The 20,292-nt window shown below is 31.9% G+C and overlaps 2 protein-coding genes across 2 annotated transcripts; one reads left to right on the top strand and one right to left on the bottom strand.

The window, feature by feature from the left end:
- The first annotated feature begins 192 nt into the window (after positions 1–192).
- Positions 193–13,975, top strand: LOC125063016 (TLC domain-containing protein 3A). The gene is made up of 7 exons (XM_047669208.1): positions 193–390; positions 846–946; positions 4,810–4,971; positions 6,056–6,218; positions 6,546–6,722; positions 9,489–9,719; positions 10,151–13,975. Exons 1-7 carry the CDS (start codon positions 370–372, stop codon positions 10,283–10,285), a joined length of 990 nt encoding a protein of 329 aa, XP_047525164.1. The 5' UTR covers positions 193–369; the 3' UTR covers positions 10,286–13,975.
- A 1,134-nt stretch (positions 13,976–15,109) lies between these two features.
- Positions 15,110–19,601, bottom strand: LOC125063048 (collagenase-like). The gene is made up of 8 exons (XM_047669264.1): positions 19,474–19,601; positions 18,508–18,562; positions 17,362–17,524; positions 16,767–16,936; positions 16,444–16,545; positions 16,092–16,234; positions 15,694–15,808; positions 15,110–15,579 (listed from the first exon to the last, which is right to left on the bottom strand). Exons 1-8 carry the CDS (start codon positions 19,543–19,545, stop codon positions 15,179–15,181), a joined length of 1,221 nt encoding a protein of 406 aa, XP_047525220.1. The 5' UTR covers positions 19,546–19,601; the 3' UTR covers positions 15,110–15,178.
- Positions 19,602–20,292: the final 691 nt, after the last annotated feature.

The following is a 20,292-nucleotide window of genomic DNA, read 5'->3' as shown; positions in this document are numbered from 1 at the left end:
AAGTTTAAGAATTAAACTACCCTCTAACTACCTTAATTAAAGAATTTTAACTACCCTCATTTAATACACGCACTGTTTTCTTATGGTGAAATGTATATTATGTATAAACTTCGGTGGAATGGAACGTCTAAACTATCATCCTTTCTTTGACATTGACAGCAACATTCAACACTTACTATTTTGACGGTAAAATTATAAGTTTTACTTGACAATTATGCAGTTTCAAATTTTAATTTCGGTCGTCTTCCGATAATAGTAAATGTGTAAAATATTATTTTTGATTATATGTTTTCGAAACTGTTTAAGTTGTTAGAATGTTTTAAAACGACTTTACATTTTTACAATCTTCGACAGATCTAAATAAACATAATGGAAATTGCCAGTGCAAAGGTAATTATAATTTATTTAGATAATTAGTACAATTTCTGCATTATTATCCTTGAATGGCGATACAAAAAAAAACATTTAAATTGTATTGTTTATCCAATTTATAGCAATGAATTATGACATAACAGTTTACAAGCTTATTAGTCAACATGATAGGTACATCAATAAAAGTAAGATAAAACTACTAGGAAAATTCTTTTCTAGAGATTTTCAGGTAGGTTCACTTTAAATGATTGTTTTTTAAAAGAATTTTTAAACCTCTATAAATTAGCATATCAATTTTCTCTCACTTACAGTATCTTTCTGAATTGTGAAATGAAAAAACATAAGATTTGCATCAGGTGTTTTGAACGGACACAAAAATATACCACATTTTTTTTTTAAATCATGGTAGTAAAATAAATAGGTTATAGCACATATTTTAAGCCTGCCTTTTAAATTATTTATTCTTGTTTTAGGCACGTCACCATAGAGTGGTGTTGTGTGTACTTGGAGCTAGCAATTTGGCATCACTTTTGGCTGCGCTTCATCTAGTTATTCACCTTAATCCAGAAGATAAGTAAGTTGTTATAAGTGGCTTTGATCAATAGTATTTTGTACTTACCCACAAAATAGTGGGATAAAAACTAGTATTTGTACTAGTCCAGTATGTCTGCCTGTCATGTTTCTCCATCAAGTATGAAAAACATTGATATAATTATTTCATTTTGTTATATGTATACACTTGTTTTGATTGTTGTATAGTTTTTTGAGTTACTTCCAGTACTTACCTGTACTGTTGAACCTGAGTGAAGGTACAGGTATAGGCAGACATATTGTTTAGTATTAATATCAAGTAAAGACTTTGGTATGAAATAATAACTTATTTAAAATAATCAAGAAAAAGAATAAGAATTTTCGTAATATTATTTATATTACGTAAATATTGTAAAGGTTGTCCGATGCGGTGAGTAATTAACATGCTTGCGATATGTGACCTTGTAATACATAAGAATTAATGAAAATTATGTGATGTATAATTTTGACTCTAAAATATGTTAGATTCTTAAAGAATGTAAAGGTTTAAGGAACAGAGGCTGGCTTGCATCAATTTAAAAACTTAATACTTGCCTATTAAGTCTTTAGCTTCTTGTATTATATACTTTCTTTGCTGTTATTAGGTCGGTCAGAGGGCCCTCTCTGTGGCTTACTAGCTAACCCTTACTTTGTACAACCTAGTTCTTGTGTATGGCATGACATGCCTCATGTGTCATTCATTATCTGGCTCATGTGTCTGGTGGTTCATGCCCTAGCACTCATGGATCACAGCTGGGACTATTATGGAATTTGCGTTAGAAGTGAGTGACACATAGATTCTTTAAGATTGTCATGAGCACAAGAGCTTCATAAACAAAAAACCTGCATTAAGTTGAACTAGTATAAATGCAGGATATACAAGATCGAGTCTAGCTGTGTAGTAGGTTAGGGTTTCAATACTAAGTTTGTTTATACTAACTTCCGTGCCATTGTGGGATTGTATGTTTATAATGATTAAAAATTGCACTTCAATATGACAATCGATCATTGTTTTTGAATTGATAAATAGAGCTCAAGAGTATCTTTTTAACTGATAAGAATATAACAAAAAAATTTGTGCATCAATGACACTCAATTGCTTTTATCATCCATTTTAATTAGCGAAAGTCACATTTTAAGTGATAAGTGATTATTTATTTTAAAGTAGATGACAATTATGCATATATATTTAATCGAATATATAATATGTTAACTGGCTTGCTTTTTTTTAAACTAAATTAGAGATAAGGAATGACAAGCTTACTAACATGAATTTTTATAAATTTCAGCTTGTTAGGGCTTTAAATTTTTTATTTGTATACTAATATATAAACTAAAAATAATGTGTTAATTAATTTCTAAAATACAATGTTTTGAAAACTATTCAAGGTTGGTTTGTAAATATAGTGCTGATGAATTTCTGATGCTAATCTGGATATGACTTTAAACATTCAAATTTGTTTGTTAATTGCAATAGACAACACGAAAACAACACTTTAATGATTCCCAATCAAGTTACTTTACGAATGAATGGTATAGGCAAAAATTAGAAATCGACCAAGTCATAAAGAGAACATCCTTGTTTCCTTCCAACTTGAGTTTAAAATGCAGTTTCTGATTTTACCATTATAAAGAGAAAACACAAAGGTTTGTTAGAGCAAGGGTTCTTGAAGCTTAGACGTTTTCAGTAAATAATTGTGTCACGTCTAATAGGATTCTGTGAAGTTTTCGCTTACCACGGTAGAGGCAAGAAATTTAGTTTTAAAACGTTATCATAACTATAAAATGTTATCATAATATATACATATTAAAGGGTTAGAATAGTATTATTAAAATAGTTTTTAATACGTCGTTAAGATAAGTCTGGGTGTTGGTGGCAATAAGCGACACTATCACTTTACAAAAAACATCTAAAAAGATACTGGCGTTGATTAAAGATCAAAAAGACTTTTATGAATTTCAGACGTTGCCTTGATCGTGGCATCTTGCCTTAATCTCGCAAACAATAAACAGTTTAACACTATCGATAAGGACTGATAAACTTCATCGTCACGAGTAAAATTTTATTATGTTTTGCTGAATAATATTTTACAATACACATAATAATATACCGCAACTCCCTAAAGGAACATTTTTGCGCCAAAATATACGATAACGTTATAATACCATTTAATTGCTTATAGGATAATAGTAGATTTTTTGAAAATCGAACATCCAACTGATATGCCAGGCGCGTGTTGTTAGCGCCTAAGTTTTCTTTCTTAGTTTATCCATATTATATAGTATAAGATCTCGCTATACAACGACCTTCACCGAGATGCTTATTTAATGAAACTTATTTTATATTTAATTTAATATGTCAATAAATATAATCCATATGGGTTGCCTAGCAAATTTCAGTCCAGAGTATGTTTAATTCATATTTAAAAAAATTTTTTTTTATAATTTGCATGTAGTAAATTTTTTGAACTTTTTTCAATCAATATTTTTAATCAGGATAGTATTATATATGTATCACTATAACCTTCTTTTATACTAAAGATGTATATATACTTTAGTGTCACATAAAAAATATACACATAAATAATTAATTGATTAAAAACAACCTAACGTTTGCATATTCTATGGGCTTCATACTTACGATTGGTATAGAATTTATCTAATAATCATACCGGTGCAATGTTTAAAAATTTTTTTTTTAAATTAATTAAACATACTCTGGACTGAAATTTGCTAGGCAACCCATATGGATTATATTTATTGACATATTAAATTAAATATAAAATAAGTTTCATTAAATAAGCATCTCGGTGAAGGTCGTTGTATAGCGGGATCTTAGACCAATATTTAAAAATCGTCGAAAGCATCAGTACAATTTACTCATCAGAGACTATATATGGGACAATCTAAAGTAATACGTAAGCCTACTTGGCCTTGTTGATAAATACGTGTTCTTACATCCTAATCATCTTTTTTAGCATAACTACAATTATTTTAGTTGTTGCAAATATAATTTTGTTTTTGTTTCGTTTAACTTAAGATTACTACACTTTAGATGGCACTGTTTACATTTTCAATTGACGTATCTAGTTGTTTACTTTAAATAAAATAAAAGTATCATCATTCATCAGTATTACTATCTCTGAAACTATTACCAGTATGAGTAGAGTAGATTAAGTATGGGTCTTAAAACTTATAATAAAATGTTCAGCGTATCAATCTTCTATCTTAGACTTTATAAGAAATCACTACATAGTATAAAACAAACGCTTTCTCTGTCCCTATGTATGCTTATGATTCAAGAGGAAGGTTTATTTGTATAATAACATCCATTAAGTATGGATGGAGAAATACTGTTATTTTTTTATGTTTCTAATATGATGTCGTAAATCGCAAATAATTTACACTTTTGCCGCTTACATTGCGAACCCTACGAGATTTATCAAAATCATGTACTAAGTTTTGTACACATTGAAAAGGTCTACAGAAAACTCCGCGATGGTATATGTCTATCTCTCATGGATATCCCACAATATTTTTTTTTTGTCATTTACTTTTTCGTCAAATAATGGCTAATTTTCGAAGCGATTTTAACCAATACAGCATTAATCCTTATCCAATTAAATATCTTAAATACATTGTTGATTTAGTATAGATCTATATGGCCCTTTACAGCATATGATTTAAATGAATATTTTCGAAGATATTACAAATTTAAAAATTGCGGGACGCAGCGCGTCGGAGGCCGCGGTTCTCCCTATACTCTATAGCACTTTGAATTTAGTATCAGCATTGCATCCGTGCGAAGCCGGATCGCTAGTTTAAATATATACGGTTTTCGTTTAATTTTTAATCTGTTAATTTCAGAATATCAATAAAACGCGGAACAGCGCTCACATTGTTGGGCTTCGTCTATTTTATGACACTGTTCGAACTATTCAACGTAGCGGCTCTCTTCACTACTCTCGGAGCGAAGTTTAGACACAAGTTCAGATTGAGTTCGGGCGATGTACTCGATATTACAAACAAGTGAGTATATACGTAGTTCCATTGTAACTAACTTCTAATCTAAGACAGGTCATGTCTAAATAAAAATTATCTTAATTGAGACTTGGAAAATAACTATAACTAACTAGCAGACCGGCCCAGCGTTGCTGTGGCTAAGGGTTTTGTTATATTACATAGTAGCAAACTATTCAAGGGAAACGGTAGGAGAACTCTAGTCATGGGGACCACTATGCTTTTTTGGTGGTTATGCCATTAAATTGTAGCTTATGTATATATATATATATGTGAAACGTTTCACATATTTTCAACACAGCGCCATCTGTTAGAATTGTGACTATCAAATAATAAACAAATATTTTGCAATAAAATAATATTGCGGGTATAAATTGAGATGTAAAGCTATCCTATCTTTTAAGTTAGATCAAACTACACACGGTGTGCAAATTGATTGATATCGGTTCGGTAGTTTAGGAGTCCATAGCGGACAAACAACATGACACGTAATTTATATATATATTAAGATATTGCGCCTGTGTCTATTATTTGAACTTTAAAATACATGATCCTAAAAATCCAGTACGAACCTTATATTTCACGTTCTGCACGGACAATTCAGACCTTCTAAGACACTCGTTGTCAATTATTGCCGGTTACTTATCGAAGAAATCATGTAATTATAATTTAGAATATATTAAGCAAGAAATATCTATGGATGGTTCTAACGCAAGGTTATTTTTAGGACACATTAAAAAATAATAATTATTCGATAATATTTCAGATTTGTGTTGGGCGAGGCACACAGAATCGGTTATCGTAGATTAAGAAAAACAATAGTATTTTCTTTTATGTAATAGAAGGCAAACGGGCAGGAGTCTCATCTGATGTTAAGTGATACGCCCATGGACACTCACCCTGCCAGAGGGCTCGCAAGTGCGTTGCCGGCCTTTCAAAAGAATTGGTACGCTCTTTTCTTGAAGGACCCTAAGTCGAATTGGTTCGGTGGGCAGCTGGTTCCATATAGTGGTGGTGCGCGGCAAAAACTGCCTTAGGAAACGCTCAATGTATTTAGTTTTTCTGATATAAGGCTATAAATATAATATTTCAGATTAGTATCAGCTGTGCAAGCAGCGTTTTCTTGTGCGACCGGCGTGGTAGTTTGTCTCTGGTCATGTACAAGAGATCTGATGCGGTCCTCACATTACATTTCCGAAGCCTACGCGTGGTTCGGTGCGGCCTATTTCTTTTATGACATATGGTCTATGTACATGGTAAGACATTGTGTGTATAACTTTGGTAAATTTATGAATCCTCAAACAATTAAACACCAAATTGAATGTGTTTAATTAAAATGAAGATTTAATGCAAACAATTCCATAAGTATTGCTTTTTTTATTGTTATGTTGTTTTTTTTTATTGTATGGGGACAGTAATGATATTGTCTTTGTTTGTTCGGATACAATTATTTCTTAATTAAAAGCCCACGATAAAGGTTTTAATGACATAGGGCCAATGTTTTTTTATTCAACAAAATTAAATAAATTACATTGATTATATTTTCTTAAGCAATATTGTAATATTGGGATATAATTTTTCAGGTACATGTACACATGACCACCAACTCAAACAGCACTCAATCGACGAAGAAGTCCCTTCCATCTGGTGACGCGTTGGAGTCTCCAAAGAAACCCTCATTTTTTGCTTACTGCAAACATGAGCCAGTGATTCTGATGCACCATCTGTTCATTGGTGCCTTCGGATTTCTAGTCATTGTCGTAAGTGTATTATTAAAAAAAAGCGTGCGTACAAAGTACACATGTCAGAAGTGAAACTTCTTTGGCAAACAAATTTTTAAGTCTTGTTCATATTTATACAAATCGAAAACTTTAGATTTCTGAGACTTAGAGGGAGGGAAAAAGGAAGATATGTTAGGAATTTCACTGCCATTAAAATACTAACAGTGTCGAAAATTAATACAAATCATTAATTTAATTTTTTTTATAAAAAACACGTGGCATTTTAATTTATAATTCGTCATTTGAGATTTTAATAAATTATTTTGCATCAAATATAAAATACATAAAATATAGAAAACTTCATTAATTCTGTTTAAAAAATTTTAATTTTAAAAATATAATTTCTATAAGGTAATTCGCCCTTCTCACTCTCAATCGGTCTCAATCGCTTTCTCCCTTTTCTTCGTCAAAAACGCTGCATATCTTCGTGACGCTAATATTATTGTTATTGCGTTTCATCCGTAAAAAAAATTACCGTCATGCGCCTTAAGAAGTTTCACTTCAATAATAGTTTTTGCGTTATCAATTGATTGATGAAATCATCATCCTTATGTTCTTAATGAACAGCAAAAAACTAACTAATTTATGAAATTTATACAAATTTGCAAACATTATTAAATTTATATTAACTATACTATTTCACTATTAAGGTTAAACACATTCAGTAATTTTTCAAAGTGCACCTCTGCGCCATTGTTACCGGACATGAAACAACAACATGTGCTCAGCTTACGTGATACAGGTTACACAATGCTATATCTTAGAAGATAAATGGGTTTGAAAGGTGTAAATTAAACTATAATATGGTATCTGCGTAACGTTTCGTTTCACTCTTGAAAGTTGCCGCGATTTGCAAATTGTGACTTAGTATTTCAGCTATACCACATTCGTAATATATTAAAGTATTAATAACTGTAGTAGCTTAAATTTAACCCAGCCTAGTTCTGCCAGTTCTAGTCTACAGATAAAATCATATTGAAAGAAAAATTAAGCAACTGTCACCCACACCATGCTACAGCGCACATAGTATAGGTGATGTTAACATAATTAATGTGTCGTGTGCGAGATACGTACAAAGTCGTAACGTAAGTTGGACAAGTGTCTAACTTACGTTACGACTTTGTACATAGGGCTTCCAGTTACTATTGTTTAGTTTCAATATTTTAAAGTCTAAAATAAACAAAATCGAATTTACACGCTACTGATTATAAAGTATTTTTTTATTTATTGTCAAGTTAAAAAAATCTAAATGTATACTAAATAAATAATAATATTATTCGTTTTGACATACCTTGAAAATATTATATAAACCTGCCATGCGAATTTTCTGACCTTATTAGAAGTGACACAGAAAATTCAGAGAATAACTTCTTGTCTATGAAACAGGACAGTTCAACCAATGGGCTGGAGTGAATTATGGGTGCACGTAAAAGTATAAAGTTTAATAGAGACCTTACAGCTATTTTACACATCCATAGACACAATGTGAAGGGATGGCGCAAGTGGAGACGTGTTTGTCTTTCACATGGTCCATGGTATTTAACACTGGTTAGGCACAGAAACATATTACTTGCCTATAAATTGCGTGTTGTTCCCACGAGAACGTAAGTGCGTGCTACTATTTCACCATGCCCCCTGCTGCTAGAGGACAAATCTTTGTTTTTCATTTATTTTATTATTATTTATTACTTAAGATGTCATGTGGCACATGTTATAATGGTTGCAGCTCCTTACTAACGTTGTGTAAAACAAAAACTTGCCGATTAAAAAAAGTGACGGAGAGATTATTGCCAGTTCTTCTCTTCCGTTCTATGCCCTTGATTTGAGAACTGGCAGTAAATGTAAAAATTGAATTTCATATAAATATTTTCTTTTTTTTGACGTTCATAAATGTACGTTGTGTTATCTATATGAATCAATGATTTGGTTTTGACTTTAAATACAAATGAATGTTCATCCCGCCTAAGGCGATTGTTGGTGGCGCCTTCGGGTTTTAGTGGGTATGCACATTCGCGAGTCCCACATAACCCTCCCGCACTAAGCAGTCGCACCGCGGTTGGGTATGCGCAATGCATTTCCCCAAGTTAAAAAAAATTATGTGTCCAATTCACACGTGGTAGAAGTGAAACCTTCAAAAACAAAGTTTTTATTATTAAAATATGTAAATTAGACTTTTTCTCTATCTAAATGTAGGATCTTTTCTTTAAAAAAATATATATTTTAATGTTAATTTTTTATTTATAACTTTAATATCAATCTTTAATTTGGTAAAAACTAAAATAATAAAAGTTTGAAATAAATTCTCAAGATCCAACGTGGGAGAAAATGAGATAGGAAGCATTATACAGTGTATAAACTTTTAATTAAGTGTAGTACGAAGTTTTCACTTCAAAAAGTTTCTATAACTAATGATTTGTAAATAAAATTGATAAATAATCTAATTTTATAATTAAACTACTTACTTGACTTACTTATTTAATTTTCATCAAATCTGTTTTTTTATTTCAGAAAATGGTCAAATACACACTAATTTAAAGTTTATACACTGTATAATCCTATCTCACTCTCTCCCACGCCAAATCCTATTAATTTATGTGTCTGTCTCTTTTTACTGTCGCTTTTTCCGTTGCATCCGGTTTGAAATCACAACGATTCTAAAGAAGTTTCACTTCAAAAAAAAAAAAAAATAGATCCGAAAATATGAGGTCTAAGGGTTGTAACTCATAAGTACCTAAAACTTTCCAGTACTTTCGCGGTGGGCTGGGCGATTGTGTATTCGGATTCGTCTACCTCATGGAGCTATCCACTCCATTCGTTTCGCTTCGAGGCATTCTCTCCCGTCTTCAACTCAAGAAGTCTCCAGTTTACGTGTACAATGGACTGGCGATGTTGGCCACCTTTCTGGTGTGTCGTGTGCTGAGTCTGCCGTATGTGTGCCTGCTCTACAGTCGAGCTGCTAGTATGACGTATTTTGAGGTAAGGTAACATGACTTACTAAGAAAATATATAATATTTATTACTTGGCGATTAAAAAGAGTGGCGGAAAGTTTCTTGCCAGTTCTTCTTACCCGCTCTACGCCCTTGACTTGCGAACTGGTAGTAAATGTAAATTTACAATTAATTTAACTTGACAATTCAAAAGTGTACTTGGTTACCCACTTGAATAAAGATATTTTGAGTTTGAATTTATTGATCTTTCTAGGACTGTATGTTTTGTTATAGCAGCAAGCAATTTCGTTAATATAATAAATCAATGACGTTTTAAAACTTTTTCATAAAATTGTAATTAAGAAGAAAAGAAATGCCAGAACTCAACAAAATTGGTTCAGTTAGTTGTGAACAAGTGACAAATATTTTTTTTAGTTAAACTATTAGTGTTTGATATAGTAGTAAAGTTTTTCCCACAGGCTATAAAATCCCTACCCACGGGTTGTAAGGTATCCATCTGCATCTTACTCTTACCCCAGATTTATTGGTTCTACCTCATGTCAGCTGGAGCTCTGAAACTCTTCTTCAAACGAGACCCCGTTAAACGTAGTTGATTATACAATATTCCTCTGATTTAGATTTTAGGACGTTTAACGCGCGTATGATGCTCGCATGCGTTAATATATAATGTATTCGCATAAAGCATGTCGAGCTGTAGGCTTATATTACAATACAATAACCTAGTCCCTATAAACGCTAATAATATACACGTCAAAATACGTACTCATACGCTACCAACGTATACGTACAGTTTGTGACTATTTCTCTCAATACGTTAAACCTTGAAAAGGAGATAATTGACATTTGAGAATATCTTATGGAAATGCTAGTCTGACGGTGTATTGAGAATTTAATATTTCTGTTTTATAAAGTTGTGTTTATAGCTTAGTTAAAAGAGCAAATTATTTTCTTATTTGGCTTTCTAAATGAATCTGAATTCTATCTCTTTCTTGCACGATAAAATATGGTAATAACTACGAGGTTCCAGCATAGTATTATTTGTTAGTAGCACAAATTGTCTACATTGAAGTTATTGCTCATACAATTTATATACAAACAAACGCACGAGCCGTTGAAATTGTATGAGAAATAACATCCGCTTGTATACGGACAATGCTACGTAATTTTTGTGCGAATAAACTTTGTGTTAGATATTTCTCGTGTAGTTTTCAAATATTTCTTAGTATTTTCTCGTAATAACCTTTTTATTACACGATGAGCTTACAAAGTTCATTAATCTGAGCTTATATTATCGAATATTAACAGTGTTAATCATAGACTATTATTTCTGGTTACCGATAATTAATAATATACCAATTGTTATATTGTATATAAAACTCATTAACATTGAAGCCACTATTTTCCTCGTGTTTCGATCTATACGGAGTATGAAATTAGTATAAGGCTTTTTATGATAACGATGGTTCAAAGTGGTGTCATATAAATATAAGAAAATGGTTTAAGAGGCTCTGCAGTAAGAATTTGAATTACGGCCGGAAAGATAATTGGGGTTTTCACCCAAAATGATTATTTTGATGTAATAGTGATTGAATTCCCCAAAAACAACTTCGAATTGTGAAACAAAATTAATTGTTTCTGGATTAAAATTATTTTGGATCTGTAATCAAGGATTATAATATAGTTAAATAATTTCATAAGTGCTTATGATATTATATAATATGTATTTGAAATATTTTCCTTATAAATGATACAGATTTCGAAATTTGTAATGGCTAACGTCCGCATTCGTAACTCAACTCATCATTCCATTGAACTTGGGATCGTGATTTCGAACGCTAGGTAGTCTAATCGGACAGTTACCTGTAGACGGTGAGTGAAACTATGAATCCAATTGCTATTTACGAGCTGTAGATTTACCTATAAAGAGAAGAGCTGTGATTGATTCCAAGCCATGAATTTCTACATAAGAACTTACGAAATTACGTACGTACGAACCTAAGTACGTACGTATGTAGTTCTTGGCGCATGAAGAAATAGTTGTTTCACAATATCATAAACATTATTACCGATTTTGAAGTACTTTAATCCAAATTAACGGTCACTTAGAGCTTAAAAATTATTTGTTGTTCAAAAATAAATTACTAAAGTTATAGGCCTAGCGTTTGTTAAAATTTCATAGATTTATTCTGTGTTTAAAGCACTGTTTTCATTTCTTTGAGTAAAAGAGTATATTTATGATCGTGTACGTGTGTTGTCTAAGATTTTTAACCAATACTTTTTATTAATTAAAAATAACTTGTCGAATTAAACATACAACGTAGTTGTATACTGAATGTGTTTATATAGTAGAGGATTTGGCTTTGATAATTAAAACTTGGTACAATAATTGCTTGTTTTGTGAACTGTTTTAATATAAATTGTTTCGATGGCTGTGTGGGCATGTCAAAGTTTTGGTTATGGTTGATAACAGTGGTTTGGATAATAGGGTAAAGGAATAAAAATGAGTTAGTATCTAGTTCTTAAATTGGTTTTAATGCTATGGTGGTTTTTTGCAATGCAGTAATACCAGTATTTTCATTTATTGCGTTTACTTACGTTTATATTCTTTTACTTTGAATAGCATCGTTTTTTTACACTTTATATAAATTTCAATACCATTTATTGTGATATTATTTTAAATAATGACGCACAACACTACCAGTGTAGTATAGGATATTCATATAAGAAGGATTAAACCCAAGCATCCATAGTCAGAGACAAGTTAAGGGTCCCTAATCTGTCAAAACCATAAACCACGTTTTATTAATTTTAGAAAAGGAATGACTTAAAACAATATCTCACATAGGAGACAGGGCAGATAAGTTTTGTATTCATATGATCAATAAAAGCCTTATTTATAAGAATTATAAATAATTCTTCCATTATTTGCCGAGTCAAAAAAGATAGAGGAGTTCGTATAGTGTCTTTGAATATTATCCGCATTTCGCTTCAAAGCTTGAAGAAAATATTGTATTGATTTTTAAAATTTGTTTTATACTGCTTGACGTTACAACGTACTTTCCGACCACCTTGGCCACTATTTATTGATATAACGGGTATATACGAGGTAATTCGAAATGTCTTATGAATATTTGTATATCTATCGTATAGTTGCTTTACCAACCCACCTCTAAAGCTTTTATAATTTAATAATTAATATAACTATTATATTTTAGCAAATTTGTCTAATGCTTATAATTTTAAAGTTGGTAAAGCAATTTTGTGAGTGTAGAACATTGTTTTAGGTCTCTCATGATAGATTAATGTATAGAACGGTGCTTTCTTATCGTGTTGTAGTTGTATTGGACGTCTAGAGCTAACTTTGCCCCAATCTTCTAATAAGCTTGTTAAATTATTTAAAAAATTGAATTTGCTAAAGTAAATTTTGGAATTACGTACTATCAACGTTCGACAATTATCACGCGACTTTCTACATTTTTATTGAGCACCAAATATAAGTTATTTTTTTTAATTCTAGTAATTTCTAAATTAAATATCGCTTTTGCCTGTGGTACCTATTATTTTGAGATGGGTATTCATGTCCTTCGTATTCTTAAGCGCTTGATTTAATTTTAGACATAAAATAGAAAGAATCAGTCCGAAAAAATTTGATTGTATAATAATATAATGAGCTGAATACTAAATGTTAAATTCGGGTAAAGTTAGCGATTTGTTATTTGTATTAGATCTGAGTGGGTTAAGGTAACGTTTTCCTCTATGATGATACTTCCACTTTTCACTTTGCATTTTATATTATTTTATGAATATATGTTAGATGGATTTTATAATTATGCATTTTTTCACATTAAACATAATTTAACTGTTGCCAATAGATATAAAAGAAAGATTCCATCTAATATTAATTTACAGCTGTGATTGCATTAATTTTAATTGAAAATATAAAACTGTGTATGATAACAAACGTGGACGGAAAAAATATTGGAATGCAAATATTAAAACATTTAATTTGTAGTACTAAAATTGTAGACTAAACCAGTCTAATATTTTTACGTTATTTCGAAATTACCAGAGACAATAAAAAAAAAACATTAAAAAGCTAATACAATAAAGAAAAAAACGAACAAATAAATTTTTATTAGTTCCAATATTTTTCACGTTATGAATAATATGAAGAAGTATCGCTTTTTATTTAAATGTTATATACTAATTTAGTATCGACTGTTGAAGGAGGCCTTTATTTTTATTTATTTTTGTGGATGTTTTAATAAAATATGTATAATAAACGTCTGCGGTTTTATTTTTAATATCCCTGCTAAGATCATTGATATTTCCTTTTTGGTTCTCTATCTTAATATATATAATAGTAGACTCGGCCAAGCGTTGCTGTGGCTAAGGTTTTTGTTATATTCCATAGTAGCAAACACCAGTCATGGGGACCACCATGCTTTTTTGGTGGTTATGCCATTAAATTGTAGCTTATGTGAAACGTTACTTTTAACACAGCGCCATCTGTTAGAATTGTGACTATCAAACAATAAACAAATATTTTGCAATAAAATAATATTGCGGGTATACATTGAGATGTAAGCTATCCTATCTTTTAAGTTGGATCAAACTACACACGGTGTGCAAAGTTGACAAACGACGTGACGCGTAATCTTAATATATAAAAATTACGTGTCACGTTGTTTGTCCGCTATGGACTCCTAAACTACCGAACCGATATCAATCAAATTTTCACACCGTGTGCATCTTTGATCACATTGTTCTAACTTAAGAGATAATGTAGCTTCTTAATTTATACGCTCAATATTATTTTGTTGCTAAATATTTGTTTATTATTTTTATTTAGTCACAATTCTAACAGATGGCGCTGTGTTGAAAGTACCAACGATTCACACTTACTTTTTTTAAGTTCAATGAGAAAAAAAAAATTAACTAAATTATTGACGGTAGGGAGTAATATCTAAAAAATTAATGAAACCAATCAGAAAAGTGTAATAAAACACAAATACTTTGGGTTATCAAAACTGCTTAACGGATTTTTTTTTCATTTCTACAAATAAATTACTCGTTACGTCAAATAAATCATAGTTTATGACATATAAATATAAATATTTCAAGATATTTTCCATTAACAATTCATAATTATTTCAAAACTCATGAATGCAAATTAATTTTAGCTTGGTGGCTGAGTTATCTACTGTTATACGATTTCAGATAACAATTTTTTTTATCTGGTTAAGGTTTCGACTGGGTGTCGGAGGATTTCAGAATATTATTAGAGACTATTGTTAAAATTAAACAATAAACTTCAATAAAAGGGCTCTAGGTACTTTGTGGTGGGCTATAAAGTATGTTATGACAGGTGTGAAATGGTGATACACGTATTTAGTATTTTACTGTAAACTGTTTCGTCAATTCATAATATATATTTCTAGTAAATAGTTTAATGAATTAAAAACATCGCGTATTTGGAATTAAAATTATTCAATCGGCAAATATTTGATGTGTTCGATTTCCTTAGTTTTTCCAGCAACTTTCTTGTATTTCTTTAAGTTGACTTCCACTCGCACCTTGACCTGTAACTTCTTCAATAGTTCGGAGATATCGTCATCATCATCATCGTCGTCCTCCTCCTCCTCTGGAGTTTCATCTGGCTTTTCTGGTTCAGGTGTTGGCTTGGGGGTGGTTGGTGCTGGAGTAGACTCGGTGGTTGGTTCTGGAGTAGGCTCGGGGGTTGGTTCTGGAGTAGGCTCGGGGGTGGATTCTGGAGTTGTCTCAGGGGTGGTTGGTGCTGGTGTTGTAGTTGGGTCATCCAAAGATTCAAAGTCGACATCAGTGATCTCTTGGAACCAGGAGAGGAATGGACCAGGTCGAATGAAACCTAAAAAAAAAAGAATTGTATGTAATGAAACAAGTTAGTATTTTTTACTCATGACACCAGTAGTACACATCTTTCAACATATTTTATATTTTAAGAGGCTGTGTGATGACTAACCACCAGGATGTCCAGAGTGACAACCTCCAGATGCAGCTCCAGCTACGAAGGAAGTGACTCCCACCAAGGTCGGGACACCGTCTTTGTATTGTACTAAGGGACCACCACTGTCACCCTGCAATAAAATGCTTTTTAAAAACACTACGTATGTAGGTAATTAGTTTCAAGACCAGTTTATATATTTTGATAGTAGCTCTTCAAGTTGAATGGTAAATACATAAATATGGAAATGTGCTTATCACATAGCCTATTGGGTCATTCAAGCTTCAACCTAACACAGATTTATTAAGACTTACGCAAAATGACCTTTTGAACATGTTCACTACATGAGTAATTAATTTCGAGAAACAGATTCAATGGCATGGCAGCTTGCTTTACTACAGGTAATATCAAATTACCTGGCAAACGGATTGAGAGGTGACGTTGTACCAACGCGCGCAAATAGTGTTGGAGTTGACAATTCTGCTTGTGAAAAGACTTAGGCACAAAGCGTCGTCAACGCCGCGGAGATATGTCCATTGTAGGGTTGTTGCTGCTGGAGCTAAAATTTATATAATGTTTGATTATGTATACCTACCCTAGATCTTAAATGGTTTCTTATATTCACTCAATGTATACTACATATACATACTAGATGAGAGTATACTACCCATACAACATTTGGCATGAATACATCTGAAACTACTGCGTGAAATACTTTATATGTATTCAGTGGAATGTACGATTTTTTAAACAGCATTCGTCTGATACCTTGGGTCCAAGTCCTTCCCCATCCGCTAGCAATCAGTCTCTCTTCAGAATAGTCACTGAATGCCTCAGTGGACGGCTGAATCCTCACCCTTTGAACGTTTGCTTAAAATATTCAGAAGGGGTTAATTATAAAAACTAAAGTCCATTAATCTTATTTCTGTAAACAATATACACTTACTATCACTTATCGTCTGCTTAAAGTATAATATATGTAGCTCGTCGGTAGCTCTAAACATACTTATATAGGCTAGTCAAACACATGAGCAAATATTTAAATAAAAACCTGAAGTTTAATGTTGTAGCGTGTTAGACTCTAAACTTACAGCTGAATGTAATTGGAGTGGTCAGTTTTATAAGAGCGACGTCATTAGGCTGCACAGCTCCAGGATTGTCTGAATTGTAGGTGGGGTGGTTGTACCAGTCCCATGAGTCGGATATGTACTCTGCTGAGTTCATCTCGATGAGACCCGCACGAACCGTAATTTGACGGTAGCTGCAAATTTTTAAAATATCATTCACTAATTTACAGTTGTATTTCTACTTTTAAATCTGTCATTGAAGACTTATCGACTCCATACAGTGGCCGTAACAATAGGGTGGCAGACCCAAGAGGGCCCTTGCCCAAGAGATATTATGTTCTATGGATGAATGTGAAGTCTCCAATACGCATTGGCTAGCGTGGGGACTACAGACCATTCCCTCTCACCCAAGATAGGAGGCCTATGGCCATTAGTGGGACATATACAACCGGTGATTGAGAACGCTGGAAATCTCGCAGTTTAGATATAATATTAAACTGAGTACAACGTGACGATTTTTACTGATAGGGCCATATAAAAAGAATTTGCCACGGGCCCCAGATGGTATAGTTACACCACTGACTCCATATAAGTAGGGATATTAAGTATGTTAACATACTTAGCTGTACAATGGGCTGCTGTGATCACCCATGATTCGTGAATAACTGAACCTCCGCAGCCCAATATTCTGAAGGACTGGTCGATGGCTCTTAAATGCGCCTGGTACGGAATCTGACCCAGGGCAGCGTCGTGGCCCGACACAATGCGGCCTTGGGTTTGCTCTGTAATGAAAACAGCAGTCATTAAAACGTAAAAAAAATTGCTATTCCTTTATGTCTGTTTACTTGTAAATTTGTTACTTGGACTTTGGATTATATTTATTAGATATTAGAAAAAAAGAAAATGGCCGAGTCTTTTGATTAATTGTTACGAAACGAAACTAAAAATAAATAGCATTTACTCAATAAACTTTTGTTGAATGCTTTACAGCGATTAACTTTTTAAGCTTGCCTTTGTCCCCTCTCAATAACCTTATTTATCTTATACTGGTTATTAGTACCTAATAATAATTAAAACATAATGTAAAACAAAGGTGACCAAAATTTTCTAAATAAGGAAGACGTTGTAGCTCTATTTTAACCAAATTTATTTTTATTAGTCTGTTTTCTATTTGGTCGAACATTGTCCTTTGTAAATGATATTCACATATTTATCGCAAATCACGTTTCATACAAATAATCTTGAATTAATCATTGTTTGATAGCTTTAAATTCTCATAATCGAGTGATATTTTTGCGATAAAATTATTATCAGATGTGATTGGAGCCAATGTTATTAACTGATTAAATAGTGAAAATTCTGATTTCTTTACAATGTGATTTATTTTTATTTGTATTGTGTAGATATAATAATTATTTTAAACTAAATTGATGTAGGAACTAAATTGAACGCTATTAAATGAACCATTTACATATAATGAGGAGGCTTAAACTGGTTTTCCTATTAAATAATAATGAATTCGTTATGAATAACGAATAACGTTTCTTTGAATATTTTTAAATTAATGAAAAGAAGAAAATTATTAGATATATTGGTCTAGTAGTGGTTTAAAGTTTCATTGCGAATAGCTACAATATTATTATTGGCCTCACATGCATTTGTTTTTACATTCCATTATTAATTACACTGAAGATTGTGTTTTTAGAATTATTTATCGTTTAAAAATCATTGTTAACACGATAATTAAATTTAAAACATAACTTACCATATTCTCTTACATTTTCTACAAAGTCTACGTTGGCCCTAAGCGTCGTTGACGCCTGAAAATAAGGCAAGAAAATTTTATTACAACTATGTATTATGTCTATATTTTGCTTGATTTCGGCACATACCTTTTATCCTTGTAGATAAGTAGATATAAGACTGGATAAATTCTTAAATGAACGCGGTAACAAATTTAATTTTTACCTATTATTATTAGCTTTCTCTTATTAAGGCAAGATCCCAGATAGTACCAGATGTAATTTTTTCATTAATAAGGCATTAAGTTTGAAGCTTTATTTTGTTTTGTGTATTTGTAATGCAATGCATATGTTACTGCCAACTAGCTTAATCCGCCGTTCTATTAACTGCCTAGCCGTTGAACTAACGGCCTGAAAGATGTTCAGCCAGTTGATTAAACGGCTAAGCTAATGACTTGGATCGATGACGTTTCATTATTTGCCTAGCCTGTTAATTAAAATATAGTTCCACTTTTTGTTATCTAGCGTCAAAACTCTTTAAACTGTCAATATGGCGTCCAAATATAACTTTAATGGTGTTTTCCAAATTTTCATGAAAAACAAGTACAATAATTGAAGAGTGTAGTGACAATAATAATGTAAATTTGGGTAACTATTTAGAAATACGGGGGACCTTCATTGGAACACTTCCAAGTAATTTTAGCTGCCGGAGTTGCGTCTAAGTATTAAACAAATTTTGTATACATTTTATACATCTAAAATTACATTTGAAAAACTAAATAGTTTAACAGATGCTTAATTACTTTAAAACAATTTGCAGACATTTATAAATAAATTCCGTAAAAATGCTTCTACAATAAAAAGCTTTATGAAATAAAAATAAATATTTTTTCATAGTTTTTTTTTAAATTTAGTTTACATACTATAGTATTAACACGTTTATCTACAGTTACAGTTACAGTCATCTACATGGTTAGTTCAAAACTTACCGCGATCCCCGCTAGGGCTATTAGAAGTACTAATTTGCTCAACATGCTGTCACCCACTAATATCGTCGGCATTTCTTATTAAGATTTAACTTAAATACTACCGTCATAACATTAATTAGCGAGATAAACATATTAATCAGATATCACTGATAATATATTTAATGATAAGACTAATGTTCTTGGCCCTGAATACCACGAAAATCTAGCTTTATTATAGACTCCTTTGTTGATCCTTATCATAAAATAGAGTGATATTCAGTTGTTAGGTTATGTAATATGTATGTTAATTAATTTCTACAAGCCGTGACTTTTACATTTTCACCAATGAGCTTACCAGTTTAATCGTTGGAGATATCATTCCTAGAATGTAACAAGGAGACGTCGCAACCATCAGCGACGGATTAAAGGGTATGAAGGTGTCGGGTCAACAAAGGAGTGGCCAGGGCCCTGGCCGGAAATCAAATCAAATCAAAATACGTTTATTCAATTTAGATGCTTCTTAGACCATGCTTATGAATGTCAACAACGTTTACAAAATTCACGAAAGAGCAGGACTACGCCATCCGTTCGCAAAACTACCAGGAGGCCTTGTTCTGAGAAGAACGGGCAAGAAACTCAGCAAGTTTTGCCCTCCCTTTACATTACAATTATTCAAAGGAAAATGTCATAAACCACAACGTCATTAAAGTTACATAAGTAAAAAAAATAAAAATCTGTTCTGTGATTTACCACATTCCACATAAAATGAACAGTCGAGTTTTTCAATCAATAATTTATTGTGGAACTAAGTAGATTCTTTAAGTGTTTAACAAACATAAA

This window comes from Pieris napi, chromosome 2 (genome assembly GCF_905475465.1).
Source record: "Pieris napi chromosome 2, ilPieNapi1.2, whole genome shotgun sequence".
In the NCBI taxonomy this organism is placed as follows: domain Eukaryota; kingdom Metazoa; phylum Arthropoda; class Insecta; order Lepidoptera; family Pieridae; genus Pieris; species Pieris napi.
Note: the sequence above shows the minus strand (reverse complement) of the source record. Positions and strands in the feature narration are given on the sequence as shown.